This window comes from Cuculus canorus, chromosome 11 (genome assembly GCF_017976375.1).
Source record: "Cuculus canorus isolate bCucCan1 chromosome 11, bCucCan1.pri, whole genome shotgun sequence".
In the NCBI taxonomy this organism is placed as follows: Eukaryota; Metazoa; Chordata; class Aves; order Cuculiformes; family Cuculidae; genus Cuculus; species Cuculus canorus.
In genome coordinates, this window is record NC_071411.1 from 5,893,374 (window position 1) to 5,918,406 (window position 25,033).

At 53.0% G+C, this 25,033-nt stretch overlaps 1 protein-coding gene across 2 annotated transcripts; it reads left to right on the top strand.

The window, feature by feature from the left end:
* The first annotated feature begins 3,701 nt into the window (after window positions 1-3,701).
* ABHD6 (abhydrolase domain containing 6, acylglycerol lipase) lies at window positions 3,702-19,744 on the top strand. 2 transcript variants are annotated; one of them, XM_054076886.1, is made up of 10 exons: window positions 3,702-3,827; window positions 7,722-7,791; window positions 9,462-9,605; window positions 13,090-13,246; window positions 13,640-13,753; window positions 13,986-14,118; window positions 15,375-15,532; window positions 16,324-16,378; window positions 17,098-17,198; window positions 17,850-19,744. In XM_054076886.1, the coding sequence occupies exons 3-10, from the start codon at window positions 9,487-9,489 to the stop codon at window positions 18,024-18,026; spliced, it is 1,014 nt and encodes a 337-aa protein (XP_053932861.1). In that variant the 5' UTR covers window positions 3,702-3,827; window positions 7,722-7,791; window positions 9,462-9,486; the 3' UTR covers window positions 18,027-19,744. The 2 variants fall into 2 exon arrangements, with proteins under 2 accessions (XP_053932861.1, XP_053932862.1); XM_054076887.1 differs by lacking the exon at window positions 3,702-3,827 and adding an exon at window positions 6,983-7,170.
* The last annotated feature ends 5,289 nt before the right edge of the window (window positions 19,745-25,033 follow it).

The following is a 25,033-nucleotide window of genomic DNA, read 5'->3' on the forward strand; positions in this document are numbered from 1 at the left end:
GGCCGGCACTGTGAGTGGAAATAGAAGGGGACGAGTCACCTTGGGAAGATGATTCACTTTGCCAAAGTGCCGTGCCATCACTTGTGGTTGCAAACAATCCCACCACGCTCCCTGGGGATTTGTCACCCAGCAGTGGAACACAACCTGGAAACCTTTCATCTGGTGGAGCAACACTGTGCCTCAGCTTGGTGAGGCCAAAGTATCAGTTATCCACAGCTACCCTGGCCTGAATCCAGCCAGAGCCTCCACCTTCCTATGAAAAACAAGATCATTTATGTGAAAGTCTCGCTGCCTTATCCCTGGGCACTTAGGACAGCTAATTCTGGGTGGCTACTCCGATTTAGAAAGGCATTTTGCTTCTAACTGGATGATAAGTCATCCCCTGCCCTGCTCACAGCATGGAAGCCTGGCTCCTGACACTGGCATTAGGAATGAGGAATTTTCAGCTGAGGGCCGTGACAGCTGGTGCTGCGCTGTGAAATGCCGGCGGCCTTGGAGGGTGACGCAGAAGTGACTGTTCCCCATCAGCTGCTGCAGCTGTGGGATGGGTTGTGGCTGTGGGCTGAGAGGAGAAATGCAGCCCACAGGGCAGGTCAGCGCAGGCGCTCATCAAGGAGATGCCATGGGATCTGCTGGGGGTTTTGCCTTAAGCCTGGGGCTCACCTGCTCTCTGCAGGGACAGGGAGCCCAGCCCTGCCCTGAGGTCCCCCATGACCCCTGTGCCACCCAGAAAGCCCAAGGCCTCCTCCACTGTGCTGACACAGAGGAGCAACCTTGGCTCCTGCCTGGCAAAGTCATCACAGTGCTGCCAAATGCTTCACTGGGACTGTGACTTATTGAAGCTGTGGCCTCATCCTAGTGGTGGCTGGCTCAGAGAGCCCTCAAGATCCCTCTCTTCCCCCCACCATCAAAGGAGACACTTGATGACTCTTCTTGATGACTACATGCCTACGCCAGGATTGCAAGAGAGTGTTCCTCTGTTAGCTCATGCCATTTTAACGTAAAACCACCACAGGTCTCTTCTTCATCTTCTCTATTTTAAGAAGCGTCATTTGTTATGACTATTTCCAGGGTTGTTCCCAGCAGGTGGCCTGGACTAACCACCCCCCCACCCCCCAGTGGGTAATCCATCCCTGGCGTGAGTCAGCACTGCTCTGCACGTGTCCCGTGGGAGCCTGGGGCTGTACACATGAAAGTTGAGCAAACAATTACGACAGCAAACAACATGTAAAGGCTTGTGAAATCCCTCCCATGTCTGCTTCTGTCAACTTAGTGGAAGCTCATCTTTGCTTTGGCCAGGTTGGCTGGGAAGCTCTTCAAAGGAAAAACCAAAAACCTGCACAAAGCTGTGCCTTGCCTTCACTGGGCCACCTAAACCCCTCAGTTTCAGTTACAAACCTCTTTTGATGGCTCATCTTACCAAAAGCTTTCAGTTATCGTAGTAAACCCTGACCTGGAAAGCCCTTTCTTTCCACCAGTTCTCCTCTTAGTTCTCCCTGCCCACCAGACCAAAGGGACATCCTTTATCAAAGCACAAATGCAGTGAGGATTTGACCCAATTTGCTTGCATTTACTTAGGAGCTGATCTCATTTCCAATTTAATTGAGTTTTCTCATATTTCTGGGCATATCTTCAAGCTGCATACCAAGCTGATATGTGACCCAGGGGGAATGAAAGTAAATTTGCTTAAAGCAAAAGGATTTGGATGGCAGTTTAGGAAAAATCAGAGTAGATTTTAAATGCAGGTTGAAATGCAACTCATTTCGTGAGCAGTGTCATCTGTTGGGAAGAGAGGGCAGGTAGTGGGATTGTAACCTAAACGGCAGGCTTAAAAAAAAGCTGTCTCAGGTGTAGAAGTATCAGTAGGATGCTCTGATTTTAACCTTTGTGCCCTTTCCACAGGAAGAGTGGCAGAGCTCTGTGCTCCCTGATCACAGCCCCACCCCAGGACCTGGGAAAGGGACAGGTGTCCCCCATCCCCAAGCTCACTCCCAGGCCTGGTGCAAGAGGGCTGTGCAGTCTCTGTGTGGGATGCAAAAATGCATCCCCCTTTATCTCTGTGGCAGTTGTACCACATCCCCTTTACGTCCATGCTGGATCCACCTTTGTACCTCTCTGTTGTAACCCTGTTGCAGCCATATTGCATTTAGGTTTTTTATCCTTGTTTCATCCCCATGGCAACCTCATTGTACAACTTCTGTAGCTTCATTGCATCCTCCTTGTATCCCTGCTGTGTCTCCTTTGCGTACTCCCTTACTTTCCTGTTGTGGCAGCATTGCATTCCCCAGTGTTCCCCCTTGCATCCCTGTCAAGTCTCCCCTCTGCCGCCCTGTTGCATTTTATCCCCATTACAGCCTCGTGCCTTCCCCCAATGGAGTGGCATTGAATCCCCCTGAGCATCCTCGCTGTAATCCAAGTGCTGCCTTGTACTCCTATTGTATCCAAACATACCCTCGCTGCAGCATCATTGCAGCACCCTCCTGCCTTGTTGTATCCCCTTCACACTCCCATTGCAGCCCCCCTGCACCCCTGTTGTATCTCTCTTTGCATCCCCCCTTGTGCACCTCCATTGTAGTTCCACTGTGTCCCCCACCTTCCATCCCTGTTGCACCTCCATTCCACCTCTCCTTGCACCTCCATTGAAGTTCCATCACACACTCCCCACCCCTGTAGCTAACTTGCAGCCCTTTTGCACTGTATCCCCCCCATTGTATTGCATTTTCCACCCCACTTGTACCCCCATGGAAGCCCCTTTATGCCCCCTCTCCTGCACCTCTGTTTTATCCTGCTTGCACCCCCATTGCAGCCTTACTACATCCCTCCTTTGTATTCCCATCACATCTCCACCACATCTCCATTGCAGCCCCTCTTCCACCCTTGTTGCACCCCCTATGGAAGCTCCTTTATGCCCACTGCAGCCCTATTGCATCCCCCTTTGAATTCCCATCACAGTTCCACTGCAGCTCTCCTTCTATCCCCCCTTGCACCTCCATGGAAGCCCCTTTATGCCCCTACTCTTGCACCCCTGTTTTATCCTACTTGTGCCCCCACTGCAGCCCTAACTACATCCCACCTTTGAATTCCCATTACAGATCCATTGCAGCCCCTCTTCCACCTTTGTTGCACCCCCTAAGGAAGCTCCTTTATTCCCACCATTTTGCGCCCCTATTATATCTCCACTGCAGCCCTATTGCATCCCCCTTTGTATTCCCATCACAGCTCCACTACACCCCCCTTCCATCCCCGTTGTACCTCCCTTGCACACCTCCATGGAAGCCCCTTTATGCCCACTCCTTTTTCCCGTTATATCCCACTTGCACCCCCGCTGCAGCCCCATTGCGCCCCTCCTTTGAATTCCCATCCCATCTCCATCACAGTTCCATTGCAGCCCCTCTTCCATCCCTGTTGTACCCCCTTTATGCCCCCACTCTTGCACCCCTATTTTATCCTACTCGCGCCCCCATTGCAGCCCTACTGCTCCCCCCCCCTTTGAACCCCCATCACAGCTCCACTGCAGCCCCCCCTTCCATCCCTCTCGACCCCCCCTTGCACCCTCACGGAAGCCCCTTTATGCCCACCCTTTTGCACCCGTTTTACCCCCCCTGCAGCCCTATTGCGTGCCGCTCCTCGCACCCCATCGCACCGCCCTGTCCCCCGCTCTGTAACCCCTCCGTACCCCCCCAGCCCCTCTCGCATCCCCCGCCCCCCTCGCCGCCGCGCTCCGCTGCGCCCCCGCGGAGCCGGGAAGGAAGGAGGGCGCAACGGAGCCGTCTCGTTTCCATTCCTCAGCGCTGCCATTGCGGCCGGGCCCGGCTCGGATCGGCACGGTGAGAGGCAAGGGGGGGTGATGCGGGGCTGACGGTAGCAATGCCAGGACCGGGGGTGGGGGGGAGCGGGGCGAGGAGCCCGGGCGGCGAATGGTCCACCACCCCCCTCCTCCTCCCCGTTCCATCGCTGGGGGTGTGTGTGGGGGGGGAGAGTGGGCAAGAGACCAAAATGCAAGAAAGCATTTAAAATACAAATATATATAGATAAGATTTAATTAATTTGCCTTAAAACTGCCCCCAAAATAAGCAGAAAATGGGGCACGGAGAGCGGCGTTGCATCCCGGCTGCTGCTCTTTGGAGGATGCCGTCATTTTGCTGGAGGAGGATGCTTTGTGAGGGGGGAGGGGAGGGGCTGGTTGGGGGAAGAGGGGACCCAGAGGGGACCCCCGCTACCCCTACTCCATCCCTCCCTACCGCTTCCGCCCCCCCTCTTTCGGAGAGGGCTGAGCCCGGGCGCACTCGTGACACGGGCTGTGCCGAGCATCCTCGGGTGCGGAGGATGGCGATGGGGAGGATGGCGGTGGTGACGGAGTCCAGCAGGAGGACAGTCACGTTCTGAGTTGCTAAACCGGCAGCTGGCTGGCGGCACAGCCCGCTCCAGCCGTGCTTTTCAGTGTCCCCAGGCAGGCTGACTGGCAGTGTCACCGCCAGCTCGTCCCCGTGTCCCCCCAGCCCGGGGTGCAGCAGCGGGGCTGGGGCAGCCTGGCCTCTGCCGCTCGCGTTTACCAACCCTATTGCACAGATGCAAATGGGTCAGAGATGCACGGTGCTCTAGAAATCATGATCTCATTTCTGCCATCTATAAATAAATGAAGGTGAAAGGGCGCATTTCCTACTCCCGGCCCTCTGGAGGCTGCATTAAGATTGAGAGCTGGCCGGCTGATGGGCAGAGATCTTTCAAATGTCAGTAGATTTTAAATTATAGCTTCACTGTGATAGGCACTTAAAAGATAGCGCTGCAAAATGCACCGCTGCGGAAGCGTAATATTAGTTATGTTGTCGTTTGTGGTCAATATTACTTTTCTGGCTGTTGAGGATGCTGTGGGGGAGGCAATTTCCAAGGGGAATGGCTCGCTTGCATGTTTTGGGTTTGTTTTCTTGCAGTCAGTGGTGCCACTCAGGGTTTCTGGGTCCTTGTTTCAGCCAGAGACCTGTCAAAGCCCCCTGTTTCTGCAAAGGGATCTTAAAACTGGTTGATATTTCTTCTTCAGCTCTTCAAAAAAAAAATTAAAGTATGCCTATATGTGGTGCTTTGCTTTCAGCTGTTTGGAGTTCTTAAATCGATTGTCGATCGGGCACGGGGTGCTCTGGGCGCAGGGAGCAGCAAGTGAAACATCACATGCAGGGCAGCAGCCCTGGTTTTGCAGCCCAGTCCCAATGAGCACAGCCTGATACAACCTTTGTGCTGGAATTCTGGTACATCCGGGCGGTAAAGCATGCACGTGTGATTACTGCATTGTGACAATCCTCCTTGGCCTTGCACAGGGCTGCCCAGTGCGTTTGATGCCGCTCCCCGTTCCCAGCTGAGCCCCTCTGCCTTGTGAAGGCTTTTGTGTCGCAGCCCCCCAACGTTACCCCCAGGTGCCCCTTCACGGAGAGCTTGGCTCCGAGACCTGCTCTGTAAGGGATGCTGATCCTGCCAAGACCCTTCTGTCTCCCTGGGTAACAAGCTGAGCTGCTTTTACATTTGTGGGATTGCTTTGTGTGTGTGTGTTAGGTGCAGTTTTTTGATCCCACACGCTGCGATGTGCTGCTTCTGCTGCATCTTATGTGGGGCTTGGAAAAAAAAATCAATATACACACCTGAGCTCCACCACTAGGTCTTTTCCAGCTTCCCTGGTGTGACCCACCGAGCTTGAAAAGGACAAAGTACTGATTCAAACCTTGCTCACAGTAATTGGTTGTCCCTTTGGCTGCTGGCCCTGAGGACTGTCATGAACATGCTGTCCTCTAGAAACCCGCAGCCCCCTCCTGCCTCTTGGCCCCTCTGTTTGCAGGTGATGAGGCACCTGCTTTAATTTGCACCTGCTTGAATTTGGTGCAAGGGAGGAAGTAGGAGGCAAGTGGAGATGTGGAGCCTCTCCGTAGCATCTGTCCTGGGTCCATCCACCCCATTACCTGGGAGGGTTCTCCAGCGGGACACCGGGGCTGCAGTGGTTACTGCCTGCGGATCAGCTGCCACTGTGGGAACCGGTATTCCTGGTTTCGCATTCCATGCCCTGCCGGGGTTGTGCAGCCCACTTGGCCTTATCACTGCTGTGATCGAGTGACATCAGGCTTGCCTAATTGATGTTTGCAAGTTAATTTATAAGGTACTTGGAGATCCTTCCAAGTAGCAGTAGCAATGCTCATGGCCATTTATTGTGACACTTGGTCACAGGGCACCTCAAAGTGATGGATGAGCTGTGGTCTGAAGACTCACAGCTGTTACCAGAGGGCTAGCTTTTATTTTTAAGCCCACGATGTCTCTCTAGCTGGTAGCAAAGGACTGTGCTGGGGCGTGGGGCAATGCTGCCTGCTCCCACCCCTGGTACTGGTGCAGCAGGGAGGGTGCTCATCCTTTGGGCAAAGCACCATCGCGAGGGGCTGGCACCACGGTTTCTCACATGTGGCTTTGGGGTGTGATGTCCCCACAGTGCTGCTGGGTGCAGGGTGGCTTTCTCAGGCCGGGGGTGCTGGGGATGGGGTGACGGTGACTGTCCCCACAGTGCTGTTGGGTGCAAGGTGGCTTTCTCAGGCTGGGGGTGCTGGGGATGGGGTGATGATGACTGTCCCCACAGTGCTGCTGGGTGCAGGGTGGCTTTCTCAGGCTGGGGGTGCTGGGGATGGGGTGACGGTGGCTGTCCTCACGGTGCTGCTGGGTGCAGGGTGGCTTTCTGAGGCGAGGGGTGCTGGAGATGGGCTGATAGTGACTGTCGCCAACCATGGAACTGGGCTTGCTGGTGTTTTGCTTCCTGCTGCCTCCATCAGGGGTAACTCCAGGGGTAATCGGTGATGCTCTGCCCACCCAGAAGAACGCTTGCCTGTGTTGCAAGGCTCCCCAGTCACCCTCCCCCCGAGGCACCCATGGCCAGGAGGGGCCCGAGCGAGGCTTGCTGGGTGCGCGTGGCCAGCATTGGACGCCGCAGCTCACGTGGTGAGTGGTGTCTGCCATGGCCCTCCCGAAACGCTCTGGCGTGATGGGGCCAGGAGCCCCCCCCCGGGCACCTGCAGCCCCACAGCCACAGCAGGGAGAATCTCTCAGGGATTTTCTGGTTCCAAGCAGCCCCCAGCACTCACGCAGGGGGATTCTCTGGTGTTCTCACTGCACCTCCAGCTTGAATTTCTACAGCCCAAAGCTGCGGTGAGTTCAGGCCAGCGTTTTCCTGCCTCTCCAGAAATTTCCTGTGGCTGCACTGCGCTTCAACCCCACTTGGACACGGAAGTCTTGGAGGTGGGGGGGGGGCACTGAGAGCTTTTGGAAAATTACATTTAAGACGAAGAGGAAGGGGATAGGAAGGAGCTTAGCTGGCTTTGTTCTAATAGCTGTAATCATCCAAAGCGCAACCGTGAGCCCCGTTTCGCTGGGTGCCGCGCAGCCTTGCCGCGGTGGGGGCTGCTGGCATCGGCTCTCCCCGCTGTGTCACACTGTCTTTCGCTTCGTCTCCGATGGCAGCTTGTACTTTGTTCCAGCTTGGAACAAGTGCCCTCCTTTGGGTTTACTGCGTAAAAGACTGTATTTACATAAACAGGGGAAAGGTTAGCCAGAAGGCGAAGATGAGGCATCTTGAAGGGAAGCCAGTGGCTTAAATACCCCAAACTCCCTGTCTCGCCTGGCTACCGAGTCTGAAAGGAGGGGGGAAAAAAAAAAGCAGGAGGGCAATTTTAACCTTTTTTTTACCTCTATTCCAACAGTGTTTTCAGACGCTGCCACCACCCACAGCGAGCAGGACCTGTGCTGACAGGAGGAGGGGATCTCTACAAAGTAAGCTGGGCTTTTTAAAGGCTTTCTCCTTGTTCTGCTTTCCAAGAGCGGTGGAGGTGGAGGTGGTGACCCCGTGCCCTGGAGCACAAGGGATCCCCACTGCCCCACGCTTTTCCCTAGCTGCAGCCTTCTGTTGTCGCACACCGCTGATGAGGACGATGGCAATTTTCTGTGCTTAATTTCTTCCTTATTTTCAGTGACAGGGTGGAAGGCAGCGAGTGCTCTTAGGTGGGCTCTGGTGCAGCCCTGCTCTCACCTACGAGATTTGTCTGTTGCACAAAGGGTTTCTCTCTGAACAATCCACGCAGATATCAAAGATCTTTCTACAAAATGTTAATTAAACGAATACCGTTGTGTTGTTGAGGCTTCAGGAAGGAAATGAGGTTTAGCTTTGTTAAGGAGGTGCCTGAGGGAAATATTTGCAGTATTCCTTAAATTTCTGTTATTCTTATTTTCCCTCCGGGAAGAGAGCAAACCTGTCTGTTGCTTCAGAGGTTCTGTAAACCGTTTTTCTTGATCCTGTGTAATGTTGGGGTTTGATGTGATCCAGAGTGACAGCATTGGAGAAGGAGAGGATGTGACTGCGGCAATTCTGTTCCTGCTTCACGGCAGAACATAGAATGTGCCTCACACCGCCGTGAGTCTTGCAGGAAGCAGAAATAAATCTGCTGTCCTGGCACAGAGAAATGTGGTGGTGGTGATGGGAGGGGATGGCTGGTGGGAGGGCAGGCATTGAGGAGGTTTCGTTTTATAAATGTGTGATAAAAGAGCTAGTGCGGAGGAAAGGGCGAGGCATAAGTTGGTTAGCAGGAGGAATTAGAGGAGATGTGTGTGTGACAGGGTTTAATCTCTTAATGAGAAAAATATATCCCAGCTGCCTGTGGTGGGGCGAGTTCAGGGTTGAGAGCGGTGTTGTGTGAGAACTCGCCCCAGCACCCTGCGTCCTCCACTTGCCTCACCTGAGATTTGTCTGAAGGATGCTTGGGAGCTGGGATGGGGATATGTGATCAACAGCAAGTGCGAAACACCCAGTGGAACAGGAGCAAAGATGTGGGGGTGGGGATGAATATTTCTCTGATAAAGGCAGGTCGCCAAAGAGTGCCCTGCCAGGTTGTTTCCTTCGTTTCCCAAGCCCATTAATACGCTCTGCTCCCTTGATTAGTTGGTGCCTGTGTGGAGCAGTAATGAGAGCCAGGCTCAAGCCATCAGTTCTAGGTCAGTGGTTGTGTGCTGGGGATTTGGGATTGGGCAGGGGGAGGGAAGCTGGAGTTGGATGCCCGCCTCCAAAAAAGCAACACAGAGCCTGTGTTAAGGCAGCCCTGCCTGCACCCATCCGGGGGAAAAGGGTGTCAGCACCCATGGGGTGCTGTGCTTCCTCATCTGCAAAGTCCCCCAAGGGCCATATCACACCCCATTGCCCGGGACATGGTCCATACCTGTTAGGAGATGTGCTTTCCTGAGAGGATAATTGTAATAATTAGCTCCATTAAGGAGTCAGAAGAAATAATCGAGTTTTAAATTTGAAAAAGACTTTGCTGCACTTCTGAGTGGTTTCCTCTGCCTTTCTTCGGGCCACTTTCTTCTCCTCCCTGGCTGCAGAGATCTCATTTAACGTTGACTTGTCATAATTTCTGGTGCTTAATCTCTGATCCTCCCCTAACTGTGGGCAGGTGAAGCTGGGCAGTGAAGAGCAGCATGGACCTGGATGTGCTGAATATGTTTGTCATTGCCGGTGGCACCCTGGCAATCCCCATCCTTGCCTTCGTGGCTTCCTTCCTCCTCTGGCCCTCAGCGCTCATCCGCATCTACTACTGGTGAGTTCATTAGCCTGGCTGCCCTCGTTTTAGCACAGGGATGGAATTACTGCTGGTCCCCAGCAGGTTCCTGCACACACACAGGGCTTGTTGTGAAGAGCTCATGGGCAGCAAGGTAGCGTGGACAGAGGTGGACAATGGCGATAGGAGCAAGTGAGGTGGGATTCTCCAAGGGCGTACCAGCTATGTATAGCTTTAAGCATCTCTGGGAAAAGAAAATGGGATTTCCTTATTGCATTTTTGCTGCTGAGGCTTATGTCTGGGGCAGCCTCAGCTGGGCTGCTGGCATCTTGCTGTCCCAGGGTAGTCTTTGAACCTTTCTGGTTGTTTTTCCTAAGGACGAGACTGCAGCTGGAAAAAGCATCACCATTGCTGTGCATCCCCCAGCCTGGCAGCTGGGCAGGCAGATGACCTCCCACCTCATCAATGCGGCCATCGGCGTGGGTGTCCTCAGCTTTGCCGCAGCTCCCCAGGCTCACACGCTTCCTCCTGGTTAACAGCCTGCTCAGCAGGCAGCGACTTTTCTCTCCCTAGTAATTCCAGATGAAGCTTTCCCATTCTCCCCCTCCCTTCTGGGCTGGAGCGCCACAGAAGATGGAGAGGTGCTTTTCCTTACCCATTTGCATCTCATCCTTGCTGATACCGAAAGGCAGGCACTACGTCCTTCAGTCCTCATCTGTCCCAGGAAATCAGTGATAAGCACACTGGCAGCTTTCCTGTCTGGGATTTGGTGCAGAGGAAAGCTGGAATAACGCTCCCTTCAGAAGCTGGGGCAGCCTCTCATGGTCCGGCGCGGGCAGCAGCAGGCAGCGCAGCAGGCTGTCCTCACGTGCCGCTGGCAGATGGTGGCTCCTTGCAGTTTTGCTCATGGGGTGTTCCCAAATGAAAGTGACCTCCTGTGAGAGGAGGATGTTAGCCCACCCCGGCTCTCAGATGCAGCAGCGTGACAAAGCTGTTTTTTTCTAATGGTGCATTTCTTAGCAACCTTTTAATCACAGCACCTGGGGTCTGAGAGAGGAGGGAAGGGTGTGATGAAATCCCCAGTGATTGGGTCAGCATGGGAGAATTTCTTGCTGTTATGCATTGCATGGGGAGCTGCAAAGCCAAACGTCACTCTGCAAATGTGAGCTGGTGGGTTGACAGCTTCCTGACCCAGGGACAGCCAAGCTGCTGCCCAGGGGCAGGTCCAGACTGCGCTGGGTTTGTCAGCCGAAGGGGTTTATTTTATTTTGGACATACGAGTGGCTGTGGAAGCCAGGGAGGACCCCGGTGGGCTCAGGTTCAGAGGAGGATGGGTGGAGGAATGCTGCCACACCAGAGCAGAGCAAGAGTGGTCGGAGTGAAGCCTTCAGAGAGCTGCAGGCTGGGATAGCGGAACAGGGCAAAGGAAGCACGAGAGGCTGATGCCAGGAGCTTTGAGGAGCAGGTTGAGTGGGAGGTAAGAGAAGACCCTGCTGCCTTGTCCTTCAGGGTTGCAAGCTAAGGGGTGAGTGAAAAGGCACCATGGGTACGTCGATCTCTGTTCCGCTGAAGGAAGGAGTATGTGAACAGAGACCAGCAGGGCTCTTTTATTTTGAAGGGTACATGCCTCCGTCTCTTCCTCTTCCAGCATTTCTGGCAGCATTGACATCTTGCAGGAGTAACTGTGATGTTCAGTGTTTCATGGGCATCTTTTTTCTTAGGGGCAGTGGGCAAGAACTGTGGGTTTGCCCTTTACCCTTCCTTTCTTATTCACTTCTTTCGGAGTCAGTTTTTTGGGGTGAAATCATTGTGTTTCTCCATCAGTAAAGTCAGGAGAGAGCGGGCAGGCAGCGTGCCATGCTGCCCTCCCTTTCAGCCCCGCGCAGCTCCAGCTTTGTTGCACCACCCTGGGGAGGACCCTGAGAGGTTTCTGGGAATGTTTCTCCCATCGCTCGCTGCCACCTTCCTCCTCCTCGCTGCCGGTCTGCGTGTCCTCAGCTGGCGCAGCCAAGGGTCATGCAGGGCTCCTGTCACCGATGACCATGCTCCCTCCGCTGCTGCTAATGCGCCTCCCTGCTGGGTGTGACGTCCAGGGCTGCCCCGCTGACCCCAGCCCTGGAGCCTGCTCTGCCTGCTCTGCCACTGAGGGTTAATCAGTTTAGCCGCTGCTGCTAAGCGCGTTAACACCTTGCGAGGGATCAGTTCAGCTTTGCACAGATTATTTTGTCTTCTGCTGAAGTGATCCATTAGGATCAGTTGCTAAAAATGTTATCATCTTGCCCATCAGTAGTTTACACCGGTGCCTTTGAGGCGAGGACTCTTAAGACACTTATTCAGGGAGAAATTCACCTCTCCTTGTAGGACCAGCACAGAGCCGAGATGCTGCTTAAGTCCCACTAACTCCCTCCAAAAAGGGATTATGCTAAAAGAGGATTGCACTATGCATAAGCTTTGAGTGGGCAGAGAGCTAGGACAGCCCAGCAGCGCTGGTGACCTTGCTCTTGTGTCTTGAATAAATTCTGATATCACATATAAAAGTATTTGCCAGTATCTTGGCTATCAGGAGTAGCCTGGTAGGTGTCCTGATAAGGGTTACATGTGAGCACAGGGGAAATACAGAGAAAGCAAGCCTGCTCCTCCGTCTTGGACTGCACGTACACATCATGTGTCCAAAGTGTCACCGATAATCTCTGTCCAGGTCCCCTCTGGCTGGCAGTTTCATGGCATCCTCTTTGAGCAGGCTGCAAGTGTGCACTAGCAGGAGCTGCCTGCCTCTGCTTTCAGAGGAACAACCCAGGTTTCCCTGGATTTAGCCAGGTATCTTCTAGGTCTTTGGCCCTAGAAGTACACATGGCCCTAGGTCCATGTGTAAGGATGGTGTCCCCCTGCCCTGGTCCTTTGTGTGTGTATAAATACATTTCTAAACATAATCTAATTGGTATATGGGAACTGGGTTTCTGTGGTGCTCCTGGGTGAGAGGGTTGTTTTGGCCAGGATCTGATGTTCTTGTCTCTGGGCTAATGTTCCCTCATCGCTGCAAGACTGTGCCCAAATAAACCTGTGATAGACCCACCTTACCCGCTTGGAACGAGTGCCTACCTCGACCTGTCCATCCTGCACGCTGCCTTGCCGTGTCTGCTGCCTCTCTTGAACCTCTCCTCATGACAAGGTGTTTTCAGTTTTAGGGTTGTTATTTTGGCCCATTTCTATTGCTAAATCAGTTATTTAGGGTATTTTAAAAAGTTTTTAACAGAGAATCTCCACGAGCCATCTGCAGTGTGAGTAGCCAGCTGCCGGTACTGCACCTGTAAGGGACCGCATGTCAGCACAGGGTCTGGTCCGGGAACCAGATGATCAGAATTAGTCCCTGTTAGTCCCACAACAGCACCAGTGTGAGCCCAACAAAACTGGCCTTAGCAAACTAGCAACTGTGAGGCCGAGTTTGGACTTTGAACTTGGATTATATTGCTGCTGGGGCCTGATCTTGCCTCACTCACTGGTGTTGTTTTCTCCTTGTTTTCAGGTACTGGCGACGAGCCTTGGGTATGCAAGTTAGATATGCAAACTACGATGACTATCAGTTTTGTTATTCCTATAGAGGGAGACCTGGGTACCGACCATCCATCCTGATGTTACATGGGTTCTCAGCCCACAAAGACATGTGGTTGTCCATAGTCAAGGTGGGACTCCATTTCTATCATGTTGCTACTTGGTCCTGGGCTTGGGGGTGGTGTGAAGACCCAATGATTGCACATGTGGGAGGTGATGATTGCTCTAAAGTGCTAGAAACACCGTCCTTAGCTCTGTGCTCATTGCTTGTTGGATCCTTTTTATCCCTATGACATGCAGAGGGAGAACAGTGCATACCTGCTTCCTCCACGGGAAGCAAGTCTTGGCTGTGATTTCTCTACATGTCTTTCTTCATACATGATCTGACTCGTTCTGGTGCATGAGTAACCAGGGGCTGCTAGGAGGAGAGGGACCCCCTGCTCCCACACGTGGTCACCAGTATCCATCCCTGGGCTTTGCAGCGGTTCCCCTGCCCTGTAACCACCCCTGGTTTGTTTCTGCAGTTCCTGCCGAAGAACCTGCACTTGGTGTGCGTTGACATGCCCGGGCACGAGGGCACGACCCGCTCGGACTTGGATGATTACTCTATAAGTGGGCAAGCTAAGAGAATACACCAGGTAAAGCCCTGCTGTTGATTCACCTCTGCTGGGACATGCGGGATGTGGGGACATGAGGGATGTGGTGACATGAGGGATGCTAAGCCCTGTGAGCCCTGCCTCGTGCATCCCTCCTCCCTCTGTTCCCAGGCAGCCAGAGCCACAAAGCTCAAGCTTTTGAGTCTCATTTCTCTAATGATCCCACGCTGTCACTTTCTGTCCCCTAACAATGGTCCTTCTGCTCTCCTGCCAGTTCGTGGAGTGCATCAAGCTGAACAGAAGGCCCTTTCATCTGGTTGGCACTTCCATGGGGGGAAATGTTGCCGGCGTCTATGCTGCTCAGTACCCAGAAGACATTTGCAGCCTGACCCTCATCTGTCCTGCAGGTGGGCAGTGCAGGGGAGGCGAGATGGTGAGAGGGCCAGCAAGAGCTACTGCAGATCCCAGAACAGTGCTGGGAGCAAAATAGGCTTTTAGGGCGAAGCATTTTGAAATAATTTGTACGTACATTCTGAAAATCTCTGCAGGGCACAGGAGGAAATCACAGCCTTGTCCTGACTGCTGGGACAAGGGCAGATGGGACAAGTCCTGCTCTGGAGGAAAATGACTTTTCCCTTCAGAAGGCAGGCATTTTATATGGCATGTCCACAGCCTCTCGGTTCTGGAGGGGGAACTCAAGCAGAAATGGGAAAAGTCTCCCCAGTCCCAGTCTGGCCTCTTGAGAGCCCCAGTGTGCTGGAGGGCTGGGCTAAGGGAGCTGGAGAGCTCTGTCCTCCCACATTTGGATACTCTGAGTGTTTCAGGGCTGGGCACAGGTCAGTGGGATATATCTGCCCACACAGCACTCCTCCATCCCCACCATCCTCTCTATCTGCACTGTCCGGTTGGCCAAGGGGCTTGGAGGAGCCTGGCTGTGACATGCTGCGAGAAGCACAGGGGATTTGGCAGGGAGCCTCTCTGGTGGGGAGGGTTTTGCTGCATCCTGGTTGCTATAGCGGCTCCTTCCCCTCCCACACAAGGAAAGTGGCTCCCAGTTAAGAAATAAGTAGTGAAGCAAAGCGAACGTTACCTAGCTACCAGGCTCTGGGGGCGGCAAGATTCCTGCTCCCCTCTGGGAGTGGCAAAGTTCCCGTTCTTCTCTGGGAGAGGCTCGCCCAGTGTTTCTGGGTGTGAAACCTCTGTGTGGGGGCTGCAGAGAGGTTTGGGGTTAAGCTGCTGGGGGATTTTCCCTGCAGTACTGCGTGCAGATGGGGCTTCTGAAGTTTTCTGTCCCACCCTGTGCTGCGGCAGGCTGGGCACAGGCGTTAGTATTCATATCTGGTGGCCACAGAAAAATAAGCACTATAGTTCTTGCCAAATTATTCTTGCGTGTCTAGAGGGAATACACCGTGTCAGCCCGCGGGCTTGGTGGCATCAAGCCCTGGAGCGGAGGGAGGCTGGGGTATCTCTGGGTACACATTGTGGTTGCTCTACATACAGATTGTTTTCTTCCCCCTTTTTTAATTTTTTTTTTTTTTAATGATTATTTTTTTGAATGATTGAACAGGCAGGAAGCGAGATGCAGGGCTGAGGGAGGTCAGTACAGGGATGCTCTGGTTGCTGGGGTTGTTGGGGGTCTCATCTGGCTTCTTGTTCAACCCAGGTCTGCCAAGTACCACTGACAGCAAGTTCATTAAGCAGCTCCGGGAGCTACAAGAGTCCGAACGCATTGACAGGATCCCTTTAATTCCCTCAACACCTGAGGAGATGGCAGATATGCTGAAGCTTTGCTCCTACGTTCGCTTCAAGGTGCCACAGCAGGTGAGAAGCCTGGGCTGGCTGCAATGGCCAGAAAAGTGGGACTCGGAGCTGGGAAGTGGGTTTGCTTCTCCCTGAGTGTGTATAGCGGCAGCCGAGGTGATGCTGGAAGCAGAGCCAGAGCTGCCACCCCCCCAGTCACCTCGGCAGGACCACCCTTCCAGCACTTTCCCTTCAAACCCACTTTTCCTAGCCAGGTCTTTGGCCGTGGACTGGGATGTCAAAGAGTTTTTCACTGAATATGGCTGGCAGGAAGCATTAAATAACTAAGGCAGCTGTTGTCCAGCCCGGAGGGGGGGTTGTTTGCTGCTTTTTAAGCAAAAGGCATGGAAATGTTAATCACTTTATTGTCAGGCAAGAGGAACTTTGGGAGGGGCTGGCCATTAAGTTGGTTTTCCTTAGGAAGTCTGGGATGAGTTGATTGGAGAGTAAGAAAAAAATGTAAGGTAATGCCAAGACCTTTTTGAGGTTTTTTGGCAGAAGAATAGAAGAAGGAAGAAAAGCACAGTCATGGCTGAGGCGCCTGCTGGCTCTGAATTGCTGGCCTGGGGGAGAAATCTGGGTTTGCATCATAAAAGACAAAAATACTTGTTGCTGAAATGCAGGTTACCTAAGCGTGGTTGCGACAGCCGGGCATTCTTGGGAAGGAGCTCCTGCCAGGGCTGTGCAGGGCGCATTGGGGTGGTGGGGAGCACACCTGCCTGCTGTGCTCACAGGTGCTCTTGAGCATGCTCAGCCCCGTGTGGGGCATGGATTCCCCCAACCCCGGCAGCTCTCCTCTGCTCTCCCTGCAGATTCTCCAAGGCCTCGTTGACGTTCGCATCCCACATAATGATTTTTACCGGAAATGTAAGTGTGTGGCGGGCAGCCCCTCTCGCCAGGTTTTCCAGCCAAATCCCGGGGGCGTGGGGACAAGGTGACCTTGGCCGCCTGTCCCTGTCTGTCGTCTGTCCCCTGCACCCCTCTGCTGCCTTGTTAAGGGTGGGAGGAGGCAACATCGTTAGTGGATTTGAGGATGTGCCTTGGTCACCCGTAGCAACCCACTGCTGTCCTCACATGATGGAGTTGCAGCTTTGCCATCATCCTGCCAGCTGGATTAATTAGTACTAATATTTATAAGGAGATGGGCGTGGAGGAGGATCTCTCTGCAAAGGGGCTTGGTGGCAGTACAGGACTCAGCCTTTGCAAGGGCAGTCCGTTGGATCTGAAGCTCTGCCAGGGGAGGTTCAGGTTGGATATCAGAAAAAAATTCTTCACAGAAAGAGTCATTGGGCACTGGAACAGCTGCCCAGGGAGGGGGTCGAGTCGCCTTCCCTGGAGGTGTTTAAGGAACGGGTGGATGAAGTGCTGAGGGACAAGGTTTAGGGAATGTTAGGAATGGTTGGACTCGATGATCCAGTGGGTCCTTTCCAACCTGGTGATTCTGTGATTCTGTGATCTCTCTCCATCGCCCCTGCGTGGGTCTCCCAACGAGGACACACTGTCAGGGCTGACCTGCAGAGATCCCGGCAAGAAGGGAAGGCAAGGCATCCTCCTTGTAGGACTGACTCTCCTCTTTCCCCCACTAGTGTTTTTAGAAATTGTGGATGAAAAGTCCAGGCATTCTCTCCATGAGAACATGAGCAAGATCAAAGCACCGACGCAGGTCATCTGGGGAAAGCAGGACCAGGTATGGGGCCCCCTCCGCCTCCTCCACGGGATCTCGTTTCCATCTCTGCCCCCGCGGGTGCGGCGTGGGTTGTGCTGCTGAGCTGTGCACAGTTAGCACACAGGGGCTCTGCAAGGCGGTGGGTGAAAAGCTGCCAGGCAGCACGGGGCCAGAGAGGGCTGGGGAGAGGAAGAAAGTACCAGCAAAGAGAGTTGTCCTGGCAACTGGGGAGAAATGTGCTGTTTGTGGGCAGGCAGCGAGGCAAAAGCATGGAGCTTCTGTTTCTTGTTCTGTATTTCTTGTGTAGGGCTGATTACAGAGGGAGGAGCGGGGACAGAGAGGTGGGAGGGAGCAAGCTGCAGGCACGCAAAGAGCTCTGTAAATGAAAAGGTGCAAGCGTTTTCTTGCAATGACATCTTTGCACTGAGCTGGACACCAGAAAACATCCAAGAGACTTCCCTGCCACGTGATGAGACCAGCACCGTGCAGCCTCTCTGCTTTGCCCCCAGGCGTGGGTACCGCGAGATGGTGCTGGCATTGCAAGGATTGTGTCCCCATCCCTGCTCAGCATCTCACTTGGACTTGCAAAGGCAGCTCCAGTGGGGTTTCTATGGCGCCAGGCAAAACCTAGCTCTGCCCACGGGAGTGACTGTTTTTTCCTCTGCCATCCAGGTCTTGGATGTTTCTGGTGCCAGTGTTTTAGCGAGCGCTATCCCGGACTGCCACGTATACATCCTGGAGAACTGCGGACACTCAGTGGTGGTGGAGCGGCCCCGCAAGACTGCCAACCTCATCCTGGAGTTCCTGGCGCTGCTGTACAGCATGGACAACAACAAGAAGCAAGCATGAGCTTGTCAGGGAGCTGTGGGCCCGTGCTGGGTCTTTTAAATTGTAAAGTACTGCAGCTTTGATAAGTTCTCAGGGATCTTGTACAAATCGGGGTGAATGTGCCAAAGTCCCTGAGGAAGGCAGAATCGCTGATACCTAAACCTATAGCACCACCGGCACAGCGACCTAGGGGTCATTGAGCAACCTCCATAGATACAGGAATGGAAGCAATCTCTCCCTTTTCTACCTAGAGATAAAGTAGAAATGAGCTGAAATCACCAAGCGCTAACCATGCCGTGTGCTGATGCTCCTTATGCAGCTGCCCATCTTACCTGAGTTACCAGCACATAGTTCTTAATGACATCTACCTAAACTATATAAGAAGTGTAGGAAGGAAGAAGCATCCTGGACTGAGGCTAACAATATTTCTACTACTTAGAGTCCATCGCATTGCATGCTGCCATGCTGTAAGAGAACCCCAGTGCTCCAGGTGTCTGCTCGAGTGCTCTTTGTGTAGCTCCTTAACTCGTGGTTTATGCAGAAAACAACAGAAAACTTCATATGTGGAAGTCCAATGACTGTATGTGCAAAAATGTTTACACTTTGAGTGGGTGTTTTTAAATCCCCAAACAGCTCCTGTGTATATGTAATGCCTTAACATTGCCCAGGGGACGGCATCTGTGCACAGCCCACCTCGCCGAGGGGACGGTTCCCCCTGAGGGTGAACATAGCAAGTGAAAACTTGGGGGACAGACAGCAGCTTCGCCGCTGCCAATCCATCGTGTGAATTGGAGGAATGGAAAATGCCTGGAGCGGTTCAGTCCCTGAGCCTGAGTCAGCAATAAGCCCGTGGGCAGGGAACGAGTCAGCAAACACGGGCGAACTCTTGTCTCAGCTCTTCTACTACGTATGCTGCTGAACACGTCGATGTAAATAACGATTTTCTTAATGAATTCCGTGAATTCTGTGAATGCCGACATCACTGAAACCAGGCGTGAGGGGTGGGAGCGGTTTATGTCTGCGGATAGCGTGGGGTGGGCTCCTGGCGTTGCTGGGTGGCGAGGAGGGGGACAGCTGTCCCGTGAGGCTCTGGTAGTGGTGTGGAAACGTACAGCGTGCTTCTGCGTCCTCTTGATGGTTCATAACTCCTGGCCAAGTGAAATTATAGATAGAAACGGGCAATGCAGACAAGCTGCACTTTGCAGCCTGCAAGGTGATATATGGGGATGGATCCTGCGCCTCTCTGGGTACCGTCCCTCGCTGTGTGTCACAGGAGGAGAAGGATGATCCTGGTCTCAGCAGGACCCATGGCTGCTGGAGGGCAAGGTGGTGCATGGTTCTCTCAAAGGCAAAGCAGCAGAGGCGGCCGTCACCCCTTCATCACCCCCAGCCCTCCTCAGGGGTCAGCCTTGGGTGCTGCTGGAGCCCTCCCGCGGTCTGGTACGCACACTTGTGGTGCTCACAGCCATCTTCTTGCCGTCTTTCCGAGGCACCCCGACCTGTACATACATCTGAAACTCCCCATCAGCTTTTCTGCTCTTTTTAAGAGAAGAGAAAATTGCTCTTTTAGAAAACTAGACATTAGCTGTTAATAGCTTGGTTAGTATTTCTACTACAGGAGTTGATTAAAAAAAAAATTGCTGATAGTTTTATGTGGTAAAAGCCAGAAAAAAAAGTTGTTGAGTGTCTATATGGTTTCTCAAATGCCACAGATTGCTGTATACAAAGGATTTGTATGGCTATTAAAATCTAGTGATTTAAAAAGTCCAGTGTGCAATGATTTGCATCTTTGGAGATGAGGGGCCCTGTGATATGGGATGATGCATGACACAGGGGACTTGCTCTGGTTTTTCTTTCCTCTCCACGTTTCTGGGAGATGGAGATTTTGCCTCCAGGAATATTTGATAGTGTCAAGAGAGGTGGTAAAGATTGGGAAGGCTCAAGCCTCCCCTCTTCAAAGACAATAGGAATTTTTCTTTTTTCTTTTTAGTAAAAGGAGGCCCTGAACACTCAAGAAGCAAAATAAAACCCCAAGGGGCAGTGCAGTTAAGTTTTGAGAGCAAAGAATCCTCTTAAAAGTCGTGACAGTGTATTAAATACCAGCTTTAACTGTAATTACAAGCCTTACTGAATTCACACAGTGTGCTAGGAGTAGCATTACATCATATCTAGACAAAAGTATTTGCATTTCTGCTTTCCCCAGAAGGCTCTCGAGGCCCCGCAGCAGCTTTATGTGACAGAGGAGCTGTGGGGAAGGCTGGGGAGCATCCTCCTGGCCCCTCATCCCTCGGGGAAGGCTGGGGAGCATCCTCCTGGCCCCTCATCCCTCGGGGAAGGCTGGGGAGCATCCTCCTGGCCCCTCATCCCTCGGGGCAGGCTGGGGAGCATCCTCCTGGCTCCTCATCCCTCGGCACTGCTGCAGTGCCCCAGCCATGCTGCTATGGTCATGCATGGGTTGAGGTGATGCTGGCTGCAGGAAAGCTAGTAATTAATGCAGTACAGGAGGATAAGAGGGGTCGTACCCAAGCTGGTCCCGGAGCAGCAGCTGAGCCCACTGAGGAGAGGCAGTAAGGGAAGCTCCCTGCACCTGGAAACACACCTGAAAATGCACCAAATAACACCAGCTGCTACTCCCAGTACCCTTCATTTCCTGCTGGGAGCCTGCAGGAGCCCTATGCTATGCAAGGACTGCTCCCACGTCTGCAGCTGCTGGTCCCTTAGCGCTGCCACCTCCACCCCATGAGCCCCAGCATCTCCCCAGGTAAGGCTGCATCCCTGGGCTTGGGGCTTGTTGGAGGGCAGAGGCTCCTGTGGCTCCCTGGTGGCTTTGCCTGTCCTGCAGGCAGTGCTGGGGGAGCTGTAGGAAAACCAGTGGATCCCAGTTACAGCAAGTCTGGGTACTGGTAAACTATACACGTAGCCTGAGCGTCCCAGTGTGGCAGGAGGGAGGAGTTTGCCTTCTGGTTTGTTGCCTGGTGTTTAAGTGTTGTTTTCCTTGTAATGAATAAACCAGGTTTGTTCTGGGCCTGAACAGGTCTTGGTAGCGAGGCTCGTGGTGGTGGAGGCTCGTATGAAAGCTAACTAAGGAGTCAGCCCTTGGTTGTTACAGGGCTTGCAAGGTTGATTTATTGCATCCTGAAAAGAGGTTGCTAAATATAACTTGCTGGCTCACTAATAAACATAATGATGCCTCTCGGCAAGCTGGTTTGCTGCTGAGCATCCAGGTCCGTGATGGTGCCCATCACTCTGCTCCTTGGGTGTTGGTGGCAGCAGGAGGGACGGAGCTGGTGGCGGCTGCTCCTGGGCGCTCACTGTCAGTGTGTGCCCAGCTGCTGTGAGAGGGGAAAACACAGTGCCCCCAGAAAGCAGGCAGCCAGGGAGAGCTGGGCTGGGTTATGCTCTGCACAGCTGCCGCCAGATTTTTGCCTGCAGTGAGGAAGCATCTCTGTCCTTTCTTCAGCAAAGGAGAATAACCATATCTGCTGCCTTGGAAGGGCTCCTCTGGGAAGGCAGAGCAATACTTAGGGTGTCTGACACTGGTTTGGGTGCTGCTGCTGACGTCCCCCACCCCAGGAGCCTGCTACCCAGCTGAACCTTCCCCTGGTTCAACCTGTTTCAAGCTCCTTTTGGACACAAACTGTATTTTTCCCATGGAAGTTTGGGTGACAAAAGCCTGGGGCACAGCCCCCCTCACCCACTGTGGGAGGGGGCACCACAGCCCCTCCACCCCTGTCCCCGCATGCTGCCCTGTGACATTGCGGGGTGTCCCCTGCCTGGACCCTCTAGCTGAGATTTACGGCAAATCCAAGGAAAACACACAGGATCTGGTGGAATGGGGTTGGGTTTGGTTATTTTTCCTCCTGGGAGGCCCTTTTCTGAGGACCAGCTTCTTGGGGGCGGTTTGGGTTTATTGAGTGGATGCTCCCTGGACCACTAGTACTGGGTGGCTTCTCCCTGCCATTCCCTGCCCAACAGCGCTGCCTCCTGCCCACAGCATGCGACACAGAGAGAGCCTTATTTTTTTCTGTTCTTACAGGAAAAACTTTGCCTTCAGCCATCTCAACAGGCTGACTGCTTTATTTTATTTTACTTGTATATATACCCAGCAAATCGCTGTGATGGTGCTGCTCTGGCCGGGGTTTTGGCTGCTGCCCGGAGCCGGGGGCTGTGCCGGGCACAGGTGGTGGCATAGGGCCGCTTTCTGAATCCAGCTCTTTCCCAGAACCCTTCGTTTCGCTTTGTAGAGCAGGACCCCACAGAGCCCTGGTGTGCTGCTCTATTAATTTTATTTGTTTTCTTACATTCTGGGAAAAGCAGAATGCTCCTGGACAGGAGCATTAGGAGAACCAGCAGGTTTCCAGGAAAAGCACAGGTACTGGTGCTTCTGCCCTGGCTCTGCAGAGCTTTCCCTTGTTGCCTCGGTGCAGATAGCCTGCATTCCTTGGATGAAGAACACAAAGTCCTTGCAAGGCACAGGAGAATGCCTCAAGGGAGGCTTCATGCAGGCTTGCCTTGGCATCTGCCTTTGTCACCCAAGTGTGGGTAAAGCCAAGGCAATCACATGCGCCGGGTCAGAGTCTCTGCCCTGAAGGAGCACCCTGTGCTGCTCCACACTGATTTAGTGGGATAATAGGGAGGTAGGGCTGGGAGAAACCTTGAGAAATCATCCCTAAATCAACTCATGCATCAACACTGAGTGACCCAAGTGGTTTTGGACATCCTACCACAGCATCCCCAAAGCTGCTGGGCTCACAAGCCATCCTAATGAGTAGCCTGAATCTCTGCTGCAATTTAAGCTTATTCTGTCTTTTATGTCCATTGGATGCTGTGAACATGTTCATAACTCCTTGCAGCATCCTCTTGTGTATTTGCAGACTCGGTGTGTCAGAAATAAAACCCTGCAGGTTCTGCCAGCTGCTCCTCCTGTACCTGCAGGGGTAACACAGGCAGCTGGGCACTAACTCCAGGCTTGACTTTGCTGGCTTCAACCACTGGGTGTCTTGCTTCACAAGTGTGTTAAGAGCAAACATCCCAGTCAGCTTAGTTGTAAAATAAATAAATACTGACAATAACAACCACATCCTCCCCCAAATGACGTTGCTCAGGCTATGATTCACCCTTTCCTGCAATCTTTCTCTCTAGCTTGCCTTTACACAGCTCATTATTAACACCTTACAGCAGAATCCTGCATTAGTCTTTCCAGAATTACACTCTCTTTTCTTCCCCCCCCCGCCTTTTTTTTGTCTGTTTGCCAATTTAATCTGTATCCTACCCCAGCTTTCCAGTGCATCCCCTTGGGATGGTATCAGCTGTGTATTCATTAAGCATCCTGTCCCTATTTTACAGCTCAATTAGTGAGCTACTGTAGAAATGGGCGCATCTCCTTCCACAGCCACAGGGAACCACTAGTAACAAGGGAGAACAATTTCGCCACATGTTTTGCAGCCACCTTGCAGGCTGGGTTAATCTCAAATTTCCTTATTCTTTCTTTGGAAATGACACCACTTCGGTTGTCAAAAACCCAACTGAAGAAATACAGCCCCTAATGCTCTCTCTCTGCCTCGGATGCCTGTGACCCTATTGCAAAAGAAAATTGATTTGGAGTAACATGAATAATTGTTGTTATCTACCAACCTGCTGGTTTCTGGGTACTTTGCATCCGCTTTTCCAAGCTGTTCTGGGACACCATGGGGCCACCCCCAGATCCAGTGCCTGGAACAGCCACCCGCCTTAGGAGAAACAACCCCCAGTGGTGTCCGGGAGGTTGGGAAATATTTGGAGTCCTGGCTTTGACCCTGTAGGCAGGAGAGTTCAGTGGCCTGTTTGGAGAACCAGGTGAAGGTTGTCCTTTGGAGGGCAAGTGGGGCTGCTTGAGGCCACGAGTGTTGAGGATGGGGACCTCATGGGTGCCAAGATTTGCTAATCTCCATCCTCAACACCCCAGATTCCCAGTGCTTGTGGTGAGGTGGCACCAGGTGGCAGCAAGTGACCAGCATGGGGAGATGCTGCAGCACACAGAGGAGCAGAGGGGAGCCCCTTTGCTGCAGCCTGCACCCAGCACAGCCCAGCACCCCACCAGAGTCCTGCTCCTTGCTCTGGGCTGGTGATCATCAGGCAGGGTCTGGCCGCTCTCCCCGCAGCCCGTGTGTCAGCTGTCCAGGGCCAAAGCCCAGCATTCCTGTCTCGTGTTCAGAGCTGGGTGCTCTCAGGGTCAAATTCTCTCATTCCATAAGATGTCCAGACTTACAAGTTTAAGGGCAAGTCACCCCTGAAAAGAGTTAAATTATTAACTTGGTTTGCAAGAGTCTTGATTTGCCCTGCAAGCAAACTTCTCCGTGCTCCTAGAGACACTGTCACCAGCTCATGAAGGTGGCTACTGGTGTCTGGCTGAGAGCAGGGATGATGCGAGGGATGTGAAAGGAGAAAATTAGGAGATGCTGGGCCAGAGCACCACTGTTGGGAGTGGTGTGAGTGTGTGCACCCCATTCCCTGGAGGGGCTGGAGTAGATGGGGCAACACATGCAGGATCAAGCGCCCTGTTCTCCTGGAGAAGCGATGTCAGGCCTCCCATCCCAGTCAGCTCAGGAAAGCCTCTGCAGCAGCATCCTCTCCTCTCCACATCTCTCCTCAGCACCCGCTTGCCTGCCAGCATGTCACATCTACGCCACCAGAGCGCTGCAGCCAGGAGGGCTCCTGCGAATCTACGTGCAGTGCCCGAGGAGAGCTACTGGTCAGGATTCAGTTAGAGGGAGATGCAACTGGCCACAGGCTACCTGGAAATATCTGCCTGACTGTGGATTTAGCTGCGTTTGAAGCCTGCGCTGGCGACTCTGGGTGGAGGCTAGCACGGGGCTGACACAGAGCAAAAGAGATCAACAGGCTCTTTTCCTGTTGTGCAATTGCCACGCAGCCCATGTAGAGAATATTTGAGAGATTTGTCAGGGCTTTTGTGTTTCCAGCTAATGTTTATTTGCTTGTTTCGAGTCTTGCTTTCCCAAGCGAAAGATTTGAATAGCACAGTCTGAGAG